The sequence below is a fragment of the Erigeron canadensis genome, chromosome 6 (genome assembly GCF_010389155.1).
Source record: "Erigeron canadensis isolate Cc75 chromosome 6, C_canadensis_v1, whole genome shotgun sequence".
NCBI classification, from domain to species: Eukaryota; Viridiplantae; Streptophyta; class Magnoliopsida; order Asterales; family Asteraceae; genus Erigeron; species Erigeron canadensis.
In genome coordinates, this window is record NC_057766.1 from 31,047,985 (window position 1) to 31,067,522 (window position 19,538).

Here is a 19,538-nt window from a genome sequence, read left to right on the forward strand (position 1 = left end):
TTAATATATTAATTCAGATATCAGGTGGATGCGATATAACAAAATGCAAGTAGTAGTACGGGGTGTATCACAATAAGGTTGAATGACAATTAAAAAGTGTGAAAAAAACAAAAGAAGTAACCCGTAATAAAAAAATCCGAAAAGTAAAAACAAAACTAAAAAAGAAAAAAACGTGACAAAATCCGAACAGGATGCAATGTGGCAAAATCCAAACTATAGGAAACGTGCGATGTGACACTTTATAACCGATGCGACGTGTCAAGTTTTAATAAACATGGTGACTATTGATAACCATGCCAAAAAAAACAAAAGAAAAAACTCAAAATGGGATCCGTAATGTCAGAATCTAAATAGTGATGCGGGATATATGATGAACCAATAAAAGAGATTATATAAGCAAAAAAAATGTATCAAAAAACCAAGAGAAACCAAAAGATAAATAACCTTAACGAAAATAGAAATAACAAAGGAAAAATTAGATATTGTGTAAAAGTTTCCAATATATTAATTCAGAACACAAAAGCCAAAAAACTACCATGAACACCAAGAAAAAACCCAAACGGGATCCAAAATGACAAAATCTAAATAGTGATGGGGGTATACGATGAACCAATAGAAATAAAACACAAAAGCAAAAAAACTATGTAATAAACCAACAAAAACGTAAAGAAAAATAACCTTAACGTGATCCGATATAGCAAAATCTAAAAATACGCGGGGTATAGGTGGACCAATAGAAAGAAAACACAAAAGCAAAAAAAACTATGTAGGAAACCAAGAAAAACCGAACAAAAAATAACCTTAACGGAATCCGATATGGCAAAATCTGGGAAAAACACGGGATACAGGCGAGACGTCTCCTTTAATGAGATTACGATAAGCAATACCTAAAAGTATAAACTAGCAAAATGTGGTCTGCGGGGATTAGTTTTCGTGTTATAACAGTTACTTATTTTAGTGTATTTTGCTATATTTTGTTGAGCCTTCAACAAGTTAAATAAAAAGTATAAGTCACTAATAGGTTTATATTTATTAAAAGTCAAAATTACATTAGCTTCATTCTGAACGTTACGAGATTTTAAATATTGTGATTATTTTTTTTGTTACTGATATATTTATATACATATACGTTCCTTGGCCATTAGACCCATCTCAAGATTCATTGAACATTCTTCAAGTTCTTTTTCTTGAATTTATTTTGCGGGTTTCAAATCTTGCCTTGTGATCAAAGTGATTCTCCAATTAAGATATCGGTAGGACGCATGATTGATAAACGTTCGACCCGCATAGTAGTCGGACCCAGCAGATAGGTATTTCTTCTTTTCAGATTCTCGGCAGACAGGTATGATTTTTTGAACATTTCTCATTTTCCGCCTTGCACTTCTTTGTGGTCGGAGGTCCCTATGGAAGCAGTCTCTCTACCTTTGTGTAGAGGTAAGACTGTCTACAGCTTACCTCCCCCATACCCCGCGCAGGGATTGGGTCCTGTTGTTGTTGTTGTGTTATATTTTTTTTGTTACTGATGATATGTCACTTTATATGTTAGCTAAAAACTTTGGTTTCAATATATTAGTTGTAAAAGGAGAGAAGTGTATATTTGTTAGAATCCCAAAGAAAAAATTGTGTAGAAAACCAATAATTAACGTTTAGTTGAAAAATCTGAAAATGGTGTGATATGATAAAAATCTGAATAGTCAACAAAACATGGACACAAAAAAGTTGCAATATATTAGTTGAAAATCCAAACGGAATGCGATATGGCAAAATTTAAATAATAGATAAGGGTGTACTGTGAACGAATAGCAGATCGCCTACGTGCATGATTCACTTCCTATTAATATTATAATATAATGTATATATGCAATAGGTTTTTTGTTTTTTGCCAAAGAAAAAATGTATACTTACATACAATCGTTAATCTTGCATCAGACACACAATTAATCAGTTGAATGTTATGCGAGTTTCAATGATAAGAACAACAAATCTAATATTGATTTCTTCACGTAGTCTATTAATTAATTAAGTATATATCATGAGCTTGACATGGTGTACTATCATTTGTCAAAAATAAGTAGTTCGCTAAATAGAATGATAAAAACTCGGATCAAGTTCTTATTATGTTCATTTCTCATGTTAAATATGATAAGTCTTGTTATACGTTTTCTGATAATTAAATGAAAAGATTAGCCGAAAAAATGAAGAGCTCACTTATGTTCTCTCTTGAAAAACTTCTACCATGATTCGCATGTTCATCTGCCACGAGGGTATCATAGTTTTAAAAGTTGTGTTTGAAATTACTATAACTTCACAATCTATGAATAGTTGGTCCAAATAATTTAGCTATATTATTGTGGTTCTCCTATAGTTGATTGTGACAAAAGAAAACATTGTAATCGCCCACTAGCTCTTTTGTAACAACAAAAAAAGGACAGTTTTACTTGTAAACAGAGGCGGTTCTCTTTATGAGCCCGTGGGGCTTAGATCATTGCCGTTTTTTCATTTAGTAGTACTAATATGCTCGTATTTCGTCCAAAATAATTTATATCTATCAAGTCGGCCCCAAAGATTATTTTTGATACGTTTAATAAATTTAATAGTCCAACAAAATTTACTTTTTTTGGTTTTTATAACCCACAATTAACTTAGTCCATTCAAAATTCTATGTTTTAGCCTACAATTCACAATCCACGTAACAAGGTCTTCCTTCCTTTTTTGAGTTTTAGGCTCCAGGGAAAAATTAAATTTACCTTTTTAGTTTTTACAACCCACAAATCACTTAGTCCATTCATAATTCTATGTTTTAGCCAACAATCCACAATCCACGTAACAAGATATTTCTCCCACAATCCACAATCCAACGTCTTTTCTCTTGGTCATAAGTCTTTGCAGTTTTTTGTTGGTTAGAAACTATGTATTAGTAATTTGAATGGAAAACTTAGATTATTAATGTTATTTTTGTTTGACCCGACCCGATTAAGTGTATTTCATTACCATAATATAATCCGTGGAACATAGCGATGGTAAAAGAAAATTTTTTTGACCCCACCGTTAAAATTTTCGACATCAGCCACTGCTTGTAAATTGTAACAAAAAGACAAAAATGGAGTTGATGAACTGATGAAGAGCTACAACCACTATTTACTAAAGGATAAAGCAAAACGTTAATAACAAATGAGCTAAAAACAAGTGTCCCAAAATCTTTATATGTAAGATTTTATGAAAAATAGCTATCAAAAATGGTTGGAAGCTACTCGTAATATATAGTCCATGGTAGGGTAGGGGATTGGAAATTAGGGAGGGGAGCATAAAAATCCCTACCCATAAATCGGAATCTCCAGGATATTTGCTAGATCTCTACCACGATTCTTTGTATTTGTCTCATAGTCCTTTTTCTTTCTACCTCACGTTATTAATTCTTCTTCTTCGTATTATTATTAATAAAAAAATTTGATAAATCTTCCCAACCAATCCTCCTAAAAATCCTCCTAATATATCCACTTGTTAACACATGGAATTCACTAATTCTCTTTCCTAATTTTACCCCCTGATTTTTCACATGTCACAATCTTATTAATTAGGAGAAATTTTAAACTAATAATTTAAGAGGATTGAACATTACCCTAATAAAAAAACTATTATACATACACATATATAAATATTTTTTTAATTTACATGTGGTGATCTATGCCAAGATATTGTTTAAGGAAAATGTATTGGTGGTCAAGGAAAAAACCAACTGGGTTGGATAAGTGGTTGGAGCTCATGCCTCTAGAAACAGAGGTCATGGGTTCAATCCTCATGCCCAGTAAGGCTGGAGGTCCTTTTCTACCTATGGTAGAACCTGGAAGCAGCCTCTCTACCTTTAGTAGGGGTAAGGTTGTCTACGTATCAACCTCCTCCATACACCGTCGAAGACGGTATTGAGACCCAAAACCCATGAAAAACGACATTGGGAGTTACTTTACTTTTTTACTTTCTGTATTGGTGGTGAAGGAAATGATTTGTGACCTCATATAGTCACAGCTATGAGATATCTTTATATGCAAACATTAATTGAAATAATAACCTTATTTTTACTTACAACACGGTTTTTTTTTTTTTAACAAGTGAATTTTAGACGCGTATGATGTGTGTTAATCGCACAACGAAAGAGTCCCGCACTAAGCGGATCTTAAATAGTTTTTCTCACCATACCACCTCCTTGAATGGAAAATACCGTCGAGGAGAACCTACCAAGGCTCAAACTCGAGACCTTGTAGTAAACTCCCCCGGGGCCTCGCATAACAGGTTTAATGAAACACCCCTGGCCACTGGGGTTTAACCCAGTGGTTAATACGGCTTACTTTTTAGCGATTACTAGCATTAGGTATTTGATCATTTAAAGTTGAAAGAATAATGCACAAAATTAGAGTATCATATGTATTGCATATTTGCATTTCAACAGTGAAATGGATTTTGATGCGACAATATTTAACAACTACAAATACAACATGACAATCGATATTGTATAATGAGTTTTTTCTAGATAAATTTAAATACACTAAGATGTGACATTCACTATTACAGAGCACGCTGTGTTGATCATGCATCTTTCTACATTTATCCTTAGCTAAAACCCTTTATTAGATCGTATATGATTTGATCTCACCTTTTTAGTTGAAGCTTCTTTAAGTAAGGAAAGTAAATTTTTTGAATGATATGATTAATGGTATTACAAACAAATTGGAAAAACTTAATTGACGAAAATGTCTTTTTTTTTTTGAAATGTGAATTTCGCTGAAAACTTCGTGTCACGATTCGACAGCGAGAGGTCTAACATACGTTGCCTTAACCACGGAAATTACTACGAGGTAGATGTAAATGTCTTGAACATGCCCAGTCTATCCCTGAGTAGCATCCACGGAAAAATCCTCACAAGTTGTACCACTTTAAGGAGTTAAACTCACAACCTTTGTGTAAAACCTCATACCTTAATGAATATGTTCAATAACATATGCTATAGTTTGAGGGCATTACAAAACCGAAGTATATCAACAAATAAAATAATAACCTAAATAAGAAATAATTAATAGGGGAAAAGAAATACCAAACGACATACATATAGAGGGTCAGAGTAGGTCGATATTTAAAAAATGACATTATAGGAACCTCATGCGACCTAGTTAATAATCACTACTAAAAAACTGACTTTTAGGGACGAAAAAATTCGTAAGAAATTCACAGGGAAACGGCTTTACCGAGCAATTTCCGACCAAAATGGTTCGTCGGAAAACCCGACCTCGAAAACAATTACCGACCAAGCTTTCCGACGAATATTTTATTTTCCGACGATTTATTTCGTCGGAAATTCCTCACTATATACATCTAAAATAACTAACAAAATGTTCAAAAGTTGGTTATTTAGCGATGTATTTTTGTCTTCCTTCTAGCGTGCTTCCTGTAAATCGCGACATCGAGAATCACGTTATCTAAAAATATCGTTAACATATGTTGTGTTTCCTCATAAATAGACAATGATGTCGTGGATGTAGTTGTAATGTAGAAGTAAATATGTTGTTTCAATTATTTTCTCTGGTAAGCATGTGTTTGCACTAGATTGTAGGTGAGAGAGGTTCATATATACAAATATAGAAATGATTAATTTTTTTAATAAAATAGACTAAAAATCCTCTTAATTATTTGATGATAATATGTGGAAAAGTCGGGGGGCCAAATTATAAAAGAAAATTAGTAGATACCACATGTCACCTTTTTAAAGTTTTAAAAGGATTTTTATGCTAATATTTAGAATGATTTATCATTTTCCATAAAAATATCTAAGGGTGTGAAAGTTTGTGTTTTCTAAGATGTTTTATTCACCGTAGGATTAGTGGGGATATGGCTTTTTGTCAAGTTAGAGCCGTGCGATGGTGATCGATGTGATGAATAAAGGATCATATTCATTGGTTAGTAGATTAAAGTTGAGGAATGGTTTATCTTGGATACATTTTACGTTTTCGAGATTTATAAATACACATGGATAATTATAGTTTAAATTATTTTCAATACTACTCGTAATAAGTTAATACTTTTTCGTTGGATGACATATCCATACTTATATATAAAAAAAATAGCCCCCTTTATTTATGGAAATGTTGAAACTACTCTATGTAATATGACTATAATACCCTTACTCTTTTCTTACCCATCTTCTTTATTTTATTTACTAATTTAATTATCTCTACTAATATATCTAAGATACTTTTAATGAAATAAATTACACCACCAGTCCCTCAAGTCTTAAAATAACTACACTAACCTAATAGCCTACACTATTTGTCGTCACCGCCATCCACTCACTGTCACCCGTCACCACCACATTATCGTCACCGCCGTCGCATTTGCGCGGGCACCATGCTAGTAAACAGTGAAGTAAATTAATTACACTCATTAATTGTTATTGATATAACTTGTGGAGTTTTTGTTTTTGAAGGTAAAAATAGAAATAGTAGAATATTAGTATAGATTAACAAAACATTTTTAATCATCTTTAATTATAAAATTGATAGGATTAAACTCATATGTTGTATGGTGGATAATTATTGCCGTAATAATTTGTTAAAAATAAATAAATATTCCAAAATTGAAATGTAAGACTAAAACATTATAACAACAACGTATTCAAATGTAAACTTCATTTATTAAAGTTAGTTATATCATATTTAATATATTTTAATGTTAAGCGTTAGACTTTTTTTTTAATAATATCTAAATCTTACAACTATATAACAACAAATTAAATTAAATAATATAGTATATAAAATATACTTCATAAGTAAGCCATGAACATAAGTTCAATTTAATAAGTTCAATTTAATGCATGAAACATAAATTTAAAATGTTAAATTTCAAGAGACGAATAATTTATCAAAACTGAGTGAAAAATTGAATGTTTATTTAATAATTAAAAGGGAAATAAAATCTTTTAAAATCCAAAGATGAAAAAAAAAAAAAATTCACTATATCATATTTAACTTAATGCTAAAATATTTGCTATAATCGATATATAGTTATAAATAATAATAATTGTGAATTTTGTAATGTATATCTTTTACTATCAAAAAGCTAGTAGAATCTTTTATAATCACAACATTGATCACAATCAATATATTTATTTTTATTACACTCGTATGAAAGTAGCACGACCCGACGATCAAATTCTTGGTGGGAATCATCAACTTTATAATGTTTTAATATGTTATATATATTTTATATTGGTCAAAAATCCGTAGGAAATAATCTTTATTTTCAACGATTTTCTAAGGACATGCTTTTAATTTTTGAGAAATGAAATTTTTTGTCGGAAATTTATCAGAAATAATTATATTTTCCTACGAACTTCCAACGAAATATTTATATAAAATGAAAATTTTCTTGTTTTAAATGCTTTTATATACATATGGAACCATATATGTATATATCATCACAATAATGATTAAATTATATATATAAACACCACAATACATGTAAAAATAGTTACATTTACATATATTAAGTTGATATACACACTTTCATTGAATTCTAACATTCATACGGACCTATAACATTCATGGATACATTAATGATCACATATATCTCTCTATCTATATAATATAATAATAATAATAGTTATAATAACATTTGCACATATTCATTTGATGGATATAAAATATTGCATCAATAACATATGCATAACTATACCTATAGATACTCAAATTATACACAAACATATCAACGTACATGTACAAGAATAAAAATATGTACACACATATGATTATTTGTATTACCATTTTTATCATCTAGTAAGCATATAGTAATGTAATTGCTTAAAACTATGTGAGATAAGTTAACTTTTTATAGTTTTTGTAGGAAATTCGTAGGAAGCTGTCAATGTTTCCGACGAATACCTTAGAAATTATTTTACCTTTTTATAAACACAAATTTTTCGTCATAAATTGGTTGGAAATAATTATATTTTTCCACGAATTTCCATTGAAACTTATATCACATACTAGATTTTAATTGTTTTCTTTTAAAAAAAACACATTTTGCCGAAAATTCGTTATAAAATTTATTTTGGTTTCAACATATTTCCGACAAATCTTTTTCTATTTTTAATTTCTGGAATATACATATTTCCGACAAATCTTTTTCTATATTTTTAGTGTCGAATTTCCGACAAAAATTAGTTTGTTGTAAATTCGTAGGAAATTTGTTACAAATGAGACAATTTTCAATTCATGTTTTTTTTGTTTGAAATTCGTCGGTAAATCCAAGTAAAATTTCGAACCAAAAAAATTCGTTGAAAATTTCGTCGGTGATACCCAGTTTTCTAGTAGTGAATTAACGTCACTTTCTTTAAATCTTTAATTTTTTTGAAAGTATAATATGCATATATGTAATTATCTACATCCATAAAAGTACTTTGGGCTTTTTCAAGACTTAAACCCTTGATATGTGTAAATACGTGCACTTTAAAATTATAAAGTCAATAAAATATTGATAGACCGATAGTAATATAATATTATTATTATATTTTATATATGCATGTGCTATAACTCAAAATTTGATATATATTTATACTCGATCATATAATTGGAATTATTTAAAACAAGTTATTGTAAGTTAATTAAATATTTGAAAAATACACTTTCAAGAGTTGAAACTAGTCGAACTTGAGCTTTATCTTTTTTTTTTGAAAAGTAAATATTTTATTCACACTCACTCCGACACAACACCGGCGGATAATATACAACAATTTACATGAGTACAAAGTTACACCAATTATTCCAAGAAATACCTCTATATTTTGTTCTACTTCTAAACCAAAAAAAACTGAGTGATCTAATATTTTAAATGATTTTCATGGTGTTCACTCTAATGTTCTCAAATTTCAACTCGTTTATTGCTTTCCAAATACACCAGCAGCTGATTATGATCAAACTTAGAGCTTTATCTAAACAGGTTGGAACTTGATTCGATTCGTGTATAATACGAGTAGTAGATATGGCCATTCAAGCTTTACTTTCATAAAGAATAACTTTGTTTAGTTTCAATGATAATAGTCACCAATAGAAACACATGGGAAGCCTGGGGGTGCTGACGGAACCAATGAAAAAATTGGTGTTGTGGTGACATGGAATTTAGCCCATGCCGATTGACAAAGGATGGACAAGGATGCCAACTTGGCGAATATAAATAATTTCTCTTTAGTTATTTCTTTTTTAAACATTCAAACTTTTATTTATCATGAAGTTAAAAAGAAGCTAGAAGTACAATGAGAGTCATATAAAAAGTACAACTACAAATTAGAAATAGAAATCAGAAAATGAAAATTTGCAATAGAAACCAATCAATGTTGGGCTAAAACGATCGATTGGTCATCCAGAAGAAACTAAGTGACTTGATTTCTTGGATCACGACCGAAGTGGAGGTGACTTATTTGAGAACCTGCAATCGTTCTTTATTTTTCAAATCGTCAAGCAGAACGCCAAAATTATTAAATTGATGATCTTCATTTTCTTTTTATTAAACAGAGCATTCTTGTGCAATTTGAACAGTTCATGTTTATACGCTTGTATATATACGACGATATAGGTAAATCTTTGATTATTAGCATCAATAATCTTAATCTTTATCTTTATATTTATAATAAATAAAAAAGAATTGTATTTCAAAAATATTTTTGAAAAAAATCTAATGTGGCAAGCTTAAATATTTACCTAAATGTTTTACTCTTTAATTATAATGTCATAAATTTTGTAATGTTTTTAAAGGAAAGTAGCTAATAATGAATATGTATTTTTTTAATTCAGTATTTATTCTTATTTTATAATTATTATATATGTTGGTTTATTAACTATTTTCATAGCAAGTTATGATGAATTAATAACAAATATTACATATAATACATATAATTAACTTTAACATATTTTTTGGTTTTAAAGGCTTTTTAAAAAATATCCGGATTGATTGGTTAGTATAATCTTTTAAAGTTGCTTTTAATTTAATCAATAAAGTTTTTAAAGACATCGATCTTGATCATTATATTAAAGCTAATATATAACTTTAAAAAATCTCAATCTAATAAACTTAGTGTAAATATATCAATTACAAGGTTTAGATGTTCACATTTGTTTCATGTATGTTAACATATTGTTAGCCCATACGGCCATACGTTATATATAATGAATTGATCGAAGTTTATCTATATTTCAAAATTTAAACGTACAACGAGCTAAAATAAATTAATAATACGAGTAGCCGTCGAAGTCATAACATGAAGAAAATTGAGTCTTCATCCAACGTACCCATCGAAAGCTTGATGTACGTGTGGGTACTCACAAACCCTGTGACTCTACTCGATCGAATTACGACCCATTAGAGGCAAGGATATGATATATCTTCTCGTCGTTCCTACACGTGTGTGTGATAACTTAGCCATTTTCGACACCGTTATTGTTTCTTATCAAAAATCAAACTAAACTCTATTATGAATTTAAACAAAGAAAACATACATCCAAATGATCGAACAAGAGATATTTTATTTGAATTGATGACAAATTTCAAACTAAGAAGCTAATGCGAAATGTTATTATTACATTTTTTTTTAAAGTTAATTAGTGTGTTGGGGACAATGGGTATGTTTGACAAAGAGTTTTTAAGAGCTTCAAGCTTTAAGCTTTTAAGTAAAAGCTGATACTTAATAAAAAGTTTCGTTTAGTTAAATTAAAGAGTTTCAAGCTTTTAGGTCCAATGAAAAACTCCTATTTCAAAAGTTTGTATGAGTAACGTTTGTGAAACGCTGCTAGCTTTGGGATTTATATTTACTTAAATAACCCCATGATTTAATTAGCAAAGTACGTTCGAGATGGATTTTTAGTGAACGAGGTTCTAAGCGAAATTTTCTAAACCTTTGTCTCTATCATTATTATCAACTTATATGCATATGGAATAATTCTCGTAATTCCGTATGATATGGTATAAAAAATTGTATATCATACCACTTGTAATGTAATTTGATGAACATATTATTAAGGAATAAAACTTAAATAAAATATATATAGTTTTGGTTTTGAATGAACAAACATAAAATAAAATGAATAACATATGTCATTCTATTTAGTATTTTTTTTTATATAAAAAGCAACGGATAAATGCGTAACACCTTAAGCGAATGTGCTCACGCTAATTCGAATCCTGACAACGCCTTAAAGGGTTTTCTACCAATGTGTTAGATGGGTATAGTGTTGCTAAGGCTCTCTCATTTGCATGTGGCAGGTTTCGAACATGAAACCCCTACATGATACCACATTATTGTTTAGTATTACGTAACCTTTTTTAATTATGTCTATTTTTGTCATTTTATACATTTTATTAAAAGCTTCAGCTACTTTGCAAACCACTTAAATATATATATCTAAAAAGCTTTCAGCTACAGCTACTAGGTAGCAGCTATCAGCTTTCAACTACAGCTAACAGCTAACCGCTACCAGCTACCAGTTATTTTTACCAAACATATCCAATTTTAATTAGCAATTGTTGGACCTCCAACTCCTCCCCATGAATATTATCTTGAGATGAGAAATCTCAAACTTGAACCCAATACCTAAAGGAAAAATTCACCTTTGAGGCTCACATAGTGGATTTAAAATAAATCTCTAGGCATTCCAATGGTTGCAAAATGTTAATTATCAGGACTTAAAAGCATAGAAAAGTTATTGTCAAAGTTTTTTTTTTTTTTTATAGCAATGTTGATATATCATCTTAGTTCATCCCTTTAAAATCTTTTTAACAATTAAAAAATACGCATTTTCATGATTTTAAGAAATTTTTTAAAAAGATTAATCATTCTCCACTATTTGGTCATTGAAATTCTAATTGCTTCCTATAAACAAACTCATAATATGGTTTCTTTGTCATAAAAATGTATATTGGAAATGTCTTTGTTTGCTAACAAGACATCATATTGTCATGATTAATTGACCAATGATTTATGATATACACTAAAGTACAGTGCCGTTTCTGAGAATGTAAAAACAATCGGGGTCTAGCTCAAGAATAAATATTAGGCCCTTAAAATAATAGAGTAAGTGAAAAATTAAAATAACAGCTAACCGCTACCACCTACCAGTTATTTTTACCAAACATATCCAATTTTAATTAGCAATTGTTGGACCTCCAACTCCTCCCCATGAATAATATCTTGAGATGAGAAATCTCAAACTCGAACCCAATACCTAAAGGAAAAATTCACCTTTGGGACTCACATAGTGGATTTAAAATAAATCTCTGGGCATTCCAATGGTTGCGAAATGTTAATTATCAGGACTTAAAAGCATAGAAAAGTTCTTGTCAAAGTTTTTTTTTTTTTTATAGAAATGTTGATATATCATCTTAGTTCATCCCTTGAAAATCTTTTTAACAATTAAAAAATATGCATTTTCATGATTTTAAGAAATTTTTTAAAAAGATTAATCATTCTCCACTATTTGGTCATTGAAATTCTAATTACTTCCTATAAACAAACTCATAATATGGTTTCTTTGTCATAAAAATGTATATTGGAAATGTCTTTGTTTGCTAACAAGACATCATATTGTCATGATTAATTGACCAATGATTTATGATATACACTAAAGTACAGTGTCGTTTCCGAGAATGTAAAAACAATCGGGGTCTAGCTCAAGAATAAATATTAGGCCCTTAAAATAATAGAGTAAGTGAAAAATTAAAAAAAACCCATTATACTACGATAATTAGTATTTGCGTCATTCAAACGAAGTACGACATTTGTAAACTCACACATCAGACTTTAAAAAGAAAGTGATATACAATAGAATTATAAAGAACTTAAAAAACAGTTTCATGACATAAACTTTCAGATAGTTTATTCGTGTGTTAACAAAAATAGATACTAAACAAAAAAAATAGATATTGTTAGAGGTTTAAGTTGTAACTACGTAAAAGTACAAGGGGTTATCTGTACAAAAATACAACTGGTGATAGAAGAAGTAAAACATGAATCGTCTTCTTTGTTTTGAAACTACAGGGTAACCTCCAAAATCCTCCATTAAAGCTGCTACTTTATCTATAGATATTTTTTTTTCAAACTTTTGCTTGTGGACCGGCTCAATGGCACCCCTTGCACACCCTCAGAGCCGGCCCTGCTAAAGTATACGTTAAATATTTAATAACTTAAACAAATTTTATAAATTCTCATATAGTCATATATTAATTAAGATGTTATTATTATTCTTGAATGAGATTATAAAATATTCATATATGTGCCTGGCTCGCTGGAGGTGGTGGAGTCCTTAAATGGGATCCATGCATTTTCTTTGACTTTAATGACTCAACATCTAAGTGACATATGCAACTTTTATGTTTTTTATCTGCAACTTGACATGTTATTATACAAATACACTATATTTTTGATACGACTTTATGCACCCCTTTCTTGGTAGGCCAATTCGTTTTTAACCTATTCGATAACAGAATATTTTGTTGTAAAAATACTTATTTTTGTTCTTAGTTATGCACATAAATAACGTAACATAATAAACAATATATAGCTTTTATTATTAATCCACATAGTTATGGAGACCTTAGGTGTATCTTATGGAAGATCAATTAAGTTTTTATTATTGCTTCATACACTTCATTGGTTTTCAAATTAAGTTTTAATTAGATGCATGAACTGTAAAGGTCTAATTGAACGAATTAAACATCAACAAAATATTTGTAAAAAGTAAATTTTTTACTCTTTTAAGCTTTATAGAAAACCATAAACCAATGAAGTGGCACAAGATCCATATAATAGAAGTTAGTCGACTACGTGTAAAGATAAACCTAGAAATGATCTTTACACGAGATATATTGCTTCATACACTATATGTAATTATGTATCAACATATGAATAATGTTTTACACAAGTATATGGATTATATGAAAAAGAATACGGGATTAGCTTGGATGCATCATTTTTCGATGAAGTTACTTTGAAAATTAGTAGGGACATTTTTGTAATATATCAATCATCTATATGATATGTGTGTGTGACTGCGTCTATAAACTTTGCAATACGTCAAATGCATATTCGATTCCCCAAACAATATATATTGGGAAATGATTTTAATATTTTTTAATTATTTGTTTGTTATATTTGGTAAAATTATTAAAGCGTGAGACTAAAGACTTATAATTAAGGAATTATACTTAGCATATAATTATGACATTAAAAGAAATTTTTTAAAAAACTTACAGAAAAATAAATTACACTGTATTAAGTATACGTAATGTAAAATTGATCTTCCATTAAGTATGTCACACTAGGGATGTGTAAGGGTCAAAAAACCGACAGGCTCGTTCCAGGTCGAAACCCAGAAGTACACAAAAAAGAAAACCGTGACTTGTCCCGTTATCCTCTTAGGCGGATCAGTTCGGGCAGATAAAAAAATAGGTCACGGATTTTCGACTCATTTGTACATTCCTATATCACACATAATCCATATTTAATATTATGAGATGGACCATAATATAAAATAAATCATATATCCAATAAACTTAAAGTAAGGGCACCTCTTAGTATGAATTTACACTTAAGTTGTAAGATGTTCAACATTATTGTGTTTCTCACTCATTCTGTATAAATGGCTAAACTTCGTTGAAAAATAGTAAGTATTGTAACTTTACCTGAATACAAGATTAATATTAAAAAAAAAATATGTTGCAAGTATTTTAAATTATGAATGTATCACTGATGTTAGTATATATGCCGGACATGAGAATATATTCCAGATATTAGAATTAGAATAAAAAAAATGAAATACGAGTACAAAGCAATTTGATTGGAGAGCATATGGTGATATGAAAGTGAAAGAGCATCATCAACAAATATTATCCGCTATCCAATAACAAAAAAAATAAAGCAAGAAAAGACCAGGTAAAAACCGCGAAAACACGCAGCCGCTCTCGCCCAATACTTTGGAATCCACAACCACTCCCCACTATCTATCTTTTAACTCTTATCCTAACCATAGTTAACCGCTTTAACCCAACCCTACTCACACCATTTAATCCCCCTTTCTCCCCTCAATTTTCCTCATATTTCTCTCTCTCTTTTTCCTTCTCTACGGTTTCATTTCTCCACTTCTAATCCAAATACTCTCATCCAAAAAAAAAGAGAAATATATACTTATATAAATATAAATATACTTTTTTTATATATTTTGTAAGAAAGGTGGGTTTGGGAAAATATGAGTTGCAATGGATGTAGAGTCCTTCGAAAAGGGTGTAGTGATACTTGTATTCTCCGCCCTTGTTTGCAATGGATCGATACTCCTGAATCTCAAGGCCACGCTACTGTTTTCGTTGCCAAATTCTTTGGCCGCGCCGGTCTCATGTCTTTCATCTCCGCCGTTCCCGATAATCAACGTCCATGTAATTCACTCTCTTCTCTCTATCACTTTTTTTTTTTTTTTAGATTTTTTTGTTGAGGTTGTTAATTAAGACAAGTCAGATATAAACCACTAGGCAACTATAGATAATTTAACTTAGTTTCTTGAATTTATACAACACATAAACAAATTAATTGAATGACAATTATAACAAATTAATTTAATTAATATTTATATGTAATGTTTATATACATTTTTTTATATGTATATAAAATAAAATAATAATCTTATGATATTTATGTATGTATCTACAGCTTTATTTCAATCACTACTATTTGAAGCAGCCGGCCGGACAGTGAATCCAGTCAACGGTGCAGTTGGACTATTATGGACCGGAAACTGGCACGTGTGTCAGGCGGCGGTGGAAACTGTTCTTCGCGGCGGTACATTACGGCCGATTTCCGACCAAATCGACGGATTTCCGGCGATGCCGATACTAGGAGGCTCATCAGATCCGATCACACATCAGAAGGTGCAAAAACGCCGGCGAGAGTCTCAGGATCTCGATCTGAATCAGTTTCTTCCGGCGAGTAAAGGCGTGCCGGAGAAACGGCGGCATGGAAGTCCGTCGTTGAATTCCGATGAGTCGTCGGTGACTTTGGATGGTGGATTTGGTGAGTGTGATTATGGTGAAGGAAGAGAAGTGCATCTGCTGAATTTGTTTAAGTGATGTGAGGTTTTGTTTGGCTATCAATTTTGATATATTAATTATATATATATATATATGTATGAAGGAAACATATATGTAATATGTTAGGCCGGATTTATTAGATTCCGGTGAAATTTTGTAAACCACCGGCACCGGATTTCACTCCGGGTGATATTTTGGGCTGTTATGTAAAGGAGGGGAAAATGAAAGTGCGCCGGTGATGTTACTACTGATTTTCGGTTTGTTTTTTTTATTAGGAGTTTTGTACCGGAAATAAATTTTGGTTACTGATTTTCTTTTTATTGTTTAGAATCTATAATCAAATGTGATTTGTGTTGTACTAAGTAACTATTATAGAACTCGTGAAAAAGGACTACGGACTAGCAATTTGATGACTCGACTAGCATAAAGACTAGAGCATAGAATTCTTGTAAAATGACAAGTCGACTAGCATAAAATTTGTGCAAAACCATGACGGTGGAGGATTTCTTTGGTTTTTATTTCCACCCAAAGTTTACAAAAAAATTCTATTGTACGAGTATATGTTTAACCACAGTAAAAAGAGGGTAGTTTATGGGTCACAATCAAAGTATCCTCCTATATGCTATTTCTCAAGACAAACTTTGCACCCTATAATTCATTCATATAAAGATATGCATCATCATGTAAAAAGTAATTTATGATGTGAATGTGGATGGTCTAAAGTGAGTATTGTGTTAAATGAAAAGGGTAGCTTGGGCCTTGGATTTCTAACCAAGATTGTGAAAATGGTCATCACCTTTTATGATTATTGATTACATACCACTAAACAAATGTCGTGTGTAGAGTTGATGATCTCTAAGAGCGCGTTTGGTTCACATAATGTTTTTGGAAGGAATGAAATTTTTCGAAGGAATTGGAATCTAAAGGAATAAAATTTGATGGAATGTTTTTGATATTTTGAGAATTCAAGTAACGGAAGGAATGAAATTTCTCCCTCCATCCTCATGGAATGGAAATTCCATCAAATGATGAAATGTTTACATTTCCAAGGAATGAGATTCCCCCTTCTTTGAACAACCAAACAAACTAAGGAATGAAATTCAATTCCAATTCCATCAGATTACATCAAATTCTGTGAAACAAACGCGGCCTAAGTTGATTTGTGTATTGCTCAGTATGTAACTCAATTTGGCATACAAGTACAAAAAAAAATGATAAATTCTCCTAACCAATCCTAGGCTGGGTTGAAAGGAAAGCTAGGCCATCTTTTTAAATTAAAACGAGGTATTATTCATATTCATTCGTTTAGTTTAACGAATGGTTTTCAAATTGATAAGCTAACAAAAACTTATGTTCATGATGGGTCGTTAATAAAATTAGATTATGTTCGCTAATTTCATGTTTGTGTTTATGAACGAACATGGAAGAACGTAAATAATGGACACAATAAACACGAAGAAAATAAGCATATAATTAAAAACGTTGGGATTTAAATTCATTATTTCAATACATCCTGCATCCATTATTAATGATTTAATATTAGACATTTGACTAAGCAAATAGTTTAAAAATTTAAGAATATAAGTTAATGAGAACTATCCAAAAAAAAAATATTATATAAAATACATGCTTAAATAGCTTTAGAAAAATTAAAATCATTTATACTTCTAACTTTTTTCTCTCTTTTAGTCGGATATTAGGTTAGGGCCAGAGAGAATACGGCTATTCGTGGGTTGTAAGAGCCAGGTTTATATCTACTACAAGTTTAAAGCCAGATGCACGAGACTTTTCCACAACAACTTCAAGGTCTTTTATATTCGGATCAACTTTGGTATGTTTGTGTTAAGAAATCAGAATTAGTGATCTATTTTGAGTAAACTCGAGTAGTTATGCATGTACTTATGTTTCGAAGAAAATGCAGTACTCCAAGAATTTTCTAGTACCAATACTTCACTTAAGTAGCGCAAATACATTGTATATTACAAGTCTGTAAACAAGTACATTGCCAACCATGTTACTTTTTCCATATGATAAACAATTACTTAACAATTTAGCATGCATGGACTTGCCATTACAACCTCAAATTCAAACTTTGAGTTTTGATGTGGAACATAAGCATATCACTATTCCATTTTGAAATTAATATAATTTTAAATACATGTTTGATGGCGATCATTTCGTGTTCTGGTTACATGGTCACGGGTGGTTAGATGTGTCGCAGATGGGGTAAGTGGGTGATAAATGGTCGCCGATGAGTAGTTGGCATGATGCATAGTGATAATATCTTTGTCGAGATATGATATTAGTACCATTTTTTCAATTAATCTACCAAAAGGTATATATATATATATCAGACTGTACAAGTCAGTAATACAGTGTTTGTAGTAAAAACATCAAAACAAATGGTACGATTATTGGCGGGCTTGGATGGTGTATAGATTGTGCAATTTGACTGTTTGAGTACATGGATTGCGAGTGAGTAGTAAAGAGACCATCTAAGAAAAAATCACTCATAAGTTACAAATAAGTCACATGTCAACAGATTATATTGATACATTCATATATGACTAGAATAAAATATCAAACACTTCTAATAAAATAGATGGTCCCGATGATTTTCTCGGACGAAAATTTAATTGCCCCTGACGGATATTTACTTAACATGTACAGTAACAAATTAAACATAAAAGGTAGCGATATTGATACGAAACTAATTAAAATACTCACCAGTATTATGCAATAAATAATTATACAATACTCGTACTACTGTATACATAAATTACGACACCTTTTGATAAATATATAAAAAAAATGCCGGTACCAATATCAATACTCATCACACATAAAACATAAGAATATTTGCTTACGAACAGTGGGAACATATATATTACTGTTTGGCATGTGCACATCTATAGTCGATTGTTCCGCATCAACATAGACCACGTTTCGTGGTTAAAACTTTTGTACTTGACAGATCATTATTTTTTCGTTTTATTTATTTTTTTATATTTTTATACATACTATTAATTATATCATTTGGGGACGTGTTCGGCTATCAACAATTGAAAAGTACCAACAGATTAATTTGAGTTATGAGACAATAATGTACAACATTTTTTCTTTTAAGAGTTTTTGGATGAAATAGAAATAAATAAGTTTTTATAGTAAGAAAAAGAAATTGGTATAAGTTAAAGATACAATATGTATCATGATGTAATGGAATAATTTACAAAAGGAAATGATCAATCATTCTAACCAAATAACCTAATAATCCTCCTAACTATAAGATCATGACACATAAAAAAATCAAGAGGCAAGATTAAGTAAGAAAATTAGTGGATACCATATGTCATCTTTTTAATATATTAGGAGAATTATTAGGCTATTTGGTTAAAAGAATTTATTATTTTATATTTAAAAATGCAAGTGAA

General features: G+C 30.3%; 1 protein-coding gene across 1 annotated transcript; it reads left to right on the forward strand.

The window, feature by feature from the left end:
• Positions 1-15,143: 15,143 nt before the first annotated feature.
• LOC122603677 (LOB domain-containing protein 39) lies at positions 15,144-16,427 on the forward strand. Its single transcript, XM_043776449.1, has 2 exons — positions 15,144-15,459; positions 15,731-16,427. Exons 1-2 carry the CDS (start codon positions 15,276-15,278, stop codon positions 16,144-16,146), a joined length of 600 nt encoding a protein of 199 aa, XP_043632384.1. The 5' UTR covers positions 15,144-15,275; the 3' UTR covers positions 16,147-16,427.
• The last annotated feature ends 3,111 nt before the right edge of the window (positions 16,428-19,538 follow it).